Source organism: Medicago sativa, chromosome 1 (assembly GCF_051527215.1).
Source record: "Medicago sativa cultivar Bolivia chromosome 1, Bolivia_mono, whole genome shotgun sequence".
Lineage (NCBI taxonomy): Eukaryota > Viridiplantae > Streptophyta > Magnoliopsida > Fabales > Fabaceae > Medicago > Medicago sativa.
In genome coordinates, this window is record NC_140749.1 from 17497195 (window position 1) to 17502076 (window position 4882).

The 4882-nt window shown below is 30.3% G+C and overlaps 1 protein-coding gene across 1 annotated transcript; it reads right to left on the minus strand.

Annotated features, from left to right (window-relative positions):
• Nucleotides 1–770: 770 nt before the first annotated feature.
• On the minus strand, nucleotides 771–4334 carry LOC146953216 (WAT1-related protein At4g08290-like). Its single transcript, XM_085708456.1, has 7 exons — nucleotides 4030–4334; nucleotides 3642–3704; nucleotides 3388–3504; nucleotides 2583–2829; nucleotides 2025–2186; nucleotides 1598–1749; nucleotides 771–1140 (listed from the first exon to the last, which is right to left on the minus strand). The coding sequence occupies exons 1-7, from the start codon at nucleotides 4239–4241 to the stop codon at nucleotides 927–929; spliced, it is 1167 nt and encodes a 388-aa protein (XP_085564582.1). The 5' UTR covers nucleotides 4242–4334; the 3' UTR covers nucleotides 771–926.
• Nucleotides 4335–4882: the final 548 nt, after the last annotated feature.

Genomic DNA, 4882 nt, shown 5'->3' on the forward strand with positions numbered 1-4882 from the left:
ACAGATTTATGCCACGAAATACCTAAAGAATAGACACTCAACATATTATATTTACCACTAGAATTTAGAGAGGGATATGCTCGTCGCAAACTTATGATACAATTTCCTCATAATTTTCTCGTGCATGGTCTCAAAGATATCCTTCAAATTCTGATTACAGTTACATCCATGTGATATTTTCTCTATCAATTCTATTTATTTTTTTCTTAGAGATAGTAAATAGATAGAATTGAAGTGCTTTTGGCTGAACATGTAATTAATTATTTTTTCCAAGTAAGCAACACAAGTTATTTTGTTATATTTCATATTCTTTATTGAAGTTCGTAACCAAAAAAATATTCTTTATTGAAGTTTATGTTTGAATTCAGTTGTTTACAAAAATATATGTTTCTAGTTTTCCTAATTAATAGTTTAATATACATCACATTTTTTTTTGAAGTAAGTTTAATATACATCACATATAGAAGAGTCGTGTTGCAAAATATATGTATACTTATATTTAAATTTCTACATGCAACTTGATTAATTAATTAATTTCCTTTTTTAAAATTAATTTTCTTTTTCAAACCTTATATCTCTTAGTTAATTTTTCTTTTTCTGGTTCAATTCCTTAGACAATTTAAGGTTTTGAGTACAAGCTGAAAGTTACGTACACAATGACACATTCTTGAACATAACTCTTACGACTCTCTTTTATTTAGTTAAAGTCAGCAATGCAATACAAAAGGATGCATTTCATATTTTGTTAAATGCAAGATTAAAACTCAAAATTAAAACAAAATCATCCAAATTTGAAAAATGGATTTGTTCTGCAACAAGTAAAGTGACAATTTAGCACAAATTAGTCCTTAGACTAATGTCATGTCACACTATATATGGTCATAGATATATCCCAATAAGATGACCACTTAATTTCATAATGCTCACTACTTCTCTGTGCTTGTTTGATCTTCAACTATGACCAATTGAGGTTTATTATCATCATTGACATCAATTTTGGGGACAGTAATTGGTAGTTGTTGTTGTCCTTGTTGGTAGATTTTTTGTGGGGAATCATCTGACATCATTGCTTTTTGTTCTTTTGATTTGCCCCATACAACTAGATATAGTCCTGTAACCACCACCACTCCTCCAACAATGCTGATGTACATAAAACAAATCAAAGTGGAAAATATGAGGTTGACATTCTTAACCAAAAATGTTTGATTTTAATGAATGAAATGAAACTATAGAAAAGAAACAAGTTGTATGAATGAGAAGTGGACATAATTATCAATTTAGTCTTTAAAATTGTAGTCGTTGTATAATGCTATCTCTTAAATTAAAGATACTTCAAAATAATTCGTGAACTTGAAAATCATCGATCACATTAATCTTTTCGAAAAAAAAATATTTAAAGTAGAAATTTATCAATCCAAAAAGACTAATGTTGATGCGATCAAAGATTTTCTATATTAGGTATTATGTTGAAAATTTCATTATTAGGTATCATGTATCTTAGAGTTTAACGTGTTCGATTTTAGTGATTAAATTGACTATTTACTTCGTAAAAAATTGAGAAGAGTGTTGGAAACATACTATCGGTGTTATTATTTACCTTCCAAGGTGGAGTTTCTCTGAAAGGACAATACAAGCCAAGGCTGTGACTATAATCATACGTAAAGGATTAAAAGCAGTCACAAAAACTGGTCCCATAGTTTTAATCACAGAGCCTTGAACATAAAATTGAATTGCTGAAGTTACAATTCCCTGAATAAAACATTAGAAGAAAAAAATGTCACAAACAAAATTAGAATACTTGTTTAATGTTGTAACTAGGACCTAGCTTCTTAAAAAATAAAAAATTGAGTTGGGTCTGTGAGTTTAGATGGGCTCATTGGGCCATTATTGATAGGTTATTGCTTTTCAGGCACACAACAATCACTCACAAGCACCTCAAACTCGTTGTCAAATGGTAGCTAACTACAATTCGGCACTTGATAGGTGCCTAAAGAGCAATTTCATTATTGAGAATTGTTACTAACCGCATATAATGAAGCAAAGAGTCTAGAGTCCAAGCCCAAAGACCAGGCTTCAGGGTGTTTGCGCTCCATGAAAATAGTTACAACACTGCTTTGAAGTGCACCAATAAAGCAAACCCACGTGGCTAGTGACATCTCTGCTGGATACTTTCTCAATGTTATAGCCTGCAATTGATTAGAAATTGTTTAGTCGGATCGAAACCGATATTTAAAAATCATTTGAAACTTTAACGACTATAGACATCATTTGTTAAAAGTATAAGTTTGTGGTTCTTCTCATCTTCGGATTGAGCAGTGATTTGATTGTGTCAATTTAACAAAAACAAGAAAAAACAAATGTGTATGCCTCAAAAGTCAACACATATTTTTTTTTGAAGGAAAAAGTCAACACATATTATTTATCTATTTTTGTCAAATCGATATAAACTTATATTGTTGAAGAACACTATCGATCGTCTATCGTAAGTAAAATTTATTTAAAAAAGTGAAATATTTTAATTTATCCAACGGTTTAAAACCGGCACCACCATAAAGTCGATAATAGAGGATTCGGGAACTTACTTGTAAAATGTAGAATGCAGAGAAGCCAGCACAACCAATGAGAAGGAACAATGCACCAAGGAGCCAGTGTGAACCAGTGGGATCATTCACATTTTCAGGTTGGTGCATCTGGGTAGCTGCTGAAGATCCAGCAATTTGAAGGACAGGACCTTTGTATAGTGCCATTAAAAATGCACCTCCAAGACTCACCACTGTGCCAATCACTTTGGCTTGGCATCCTATTTCCTTAATTTTCATGCGTTCCAATCTACTCAAACAAAATAAAAATATCTTATATTAATCAACATAGGGACCAATAAGATAAATTTAAAATTACAGTGACCAATTTACAAATTTTAAAAAATATAGGGACCAATTTGTAAAATTAGAAAAATATAGGGACCAATTTGCAAATTTTGAAAAAACTATAAGGACTAAGTTGATAGTTTGAAAGTAAATCAATGATATAAATGCATAATTTTCTAGAAATGACATGACTTGAAAATTTCTACTAAAACTAGTATTTGATGTTCATTTTATTTTAAGATTGAAGATTGCAAATGAACTAACTCATTAATTAGCATGCGTGTGAGTGGTATATGATGACATATACCAATGATATTAATTAAATGTTGTAGAGTCACTTAGAACTACCTATGCTCTTGGAAGTGGGATCCGTGAAGGACACAACATATATATATAGCTAGGGAAGTATATATATTTACGTGCTTGTTTCTATTACGACCTACTAAGTTCGTCAGCAATATGCATAACTATAGTGATTATTTAATTAAATAATATGATATCATTTGAATTAATATCTTACCTAAAAATTATTGCAAGTACAAAGGTGATGGAAGGTACGGAATTCATCACAGCAGATGCAAAAGATGCTGATGTTAGCTTCATCCCCAAGAACGTGAAGCACTGATCAAGTATTATCCTATAAATAAATAAATTACAAAAGTTTAAATGAGTGTAAAAAAAAATCAATACAATATCGTCTACAACTTTACAAAAAAATCAAAATTAAATAAACATTAATTTACTCAATATAGGATAAATTATGATATTACGTACTCGACAAAAGCTAGTGCAAAAATTTCTGAAAATATCCGAACTGTCATCTTTGGCCTAATTTTCCTGAAAAAAGATGAAGAAATACACAAATATGGTTAATAAAGAGAGTCCACAAGTAACCTAATTGATTTTTTAGCACTCAATGTAGCTGGCTACTACTAGCAGAATAGTGTTAGAAAATAATATTATGAGATAACATCATGATGAAATATCATTTAATTATTAAACTCTAATATTTTGTACCATTTTTTTTAATGTCAAATATACATTAATATAAAATTATGTACCCTTCATCAGAGCATGCAAAAATATGTATGTAGGTCACATGAGTGTATGAATGGATAATTGAGTGTAACAAGATTTCATGAAGAAGAGAATGGAATAATACCTTTCAAGGAAAAAAGCAAAGGGAGCAAGAGCAATGGTTGCAATGACATTACGATACACCACAAAAATATAGTGACTCATACCCTTGTTAAGGGCATCCATAGTCAGAACATACATTCCAGCTGAACCAAACTGTAAACTTAGGATAAGCAAGTATGATTTAGAATTTCTAAACCATGCACTAACTTTCTCACAAAATGTTAACTCACCCATCTTATGTATATTAATCTCTCTTCCTCTCTAAATTTCTATGTGTTGTGAGGAAGAGAAATTTTGTATACTTGATTATGTTTGAGTGGGATGAGTGAATGAGTAAGGTTATCCATCTCTATATTTATACCCAAAGTTCAACATAATTCCAAATAATTTTAGTTATTATAATAATATATATGAATTAATATTACTTATTCGAAAATCCACTAAATATGACACAAGATGCGCATTACATGTAGCAAAAAAAGGGAGGTTGGAGGGCTGCGCTGCCTACTTAATCTTTAATCTTAACAAGGCAGTAAAAATAATGTCACTTTAGATTAAAGTTTTAGTGGGTTCATTTTTGTCCATTAATTAAAGGATAAAATTAAAGGAAATAAAATTAATTCTACATCGAAAAGTGAAAATAATATTATTATAAAACAAAATTAATTTGCTAAAGTGATATTCATTGTGAAACGGGGGGACAATAAAACTAGAGTTTGGCTATGTATAATATGAACTCCTATTGATTTGATTTTAAATAATTTTTAGGCAGCCAAGACGTGTGTAATATGTAATTTAATGAGGAGCATATAAAGAAGCCATGTGATATCAGAACATAGCATGAGAGCATTTAATGGTGTGTCAAATGTTATTGC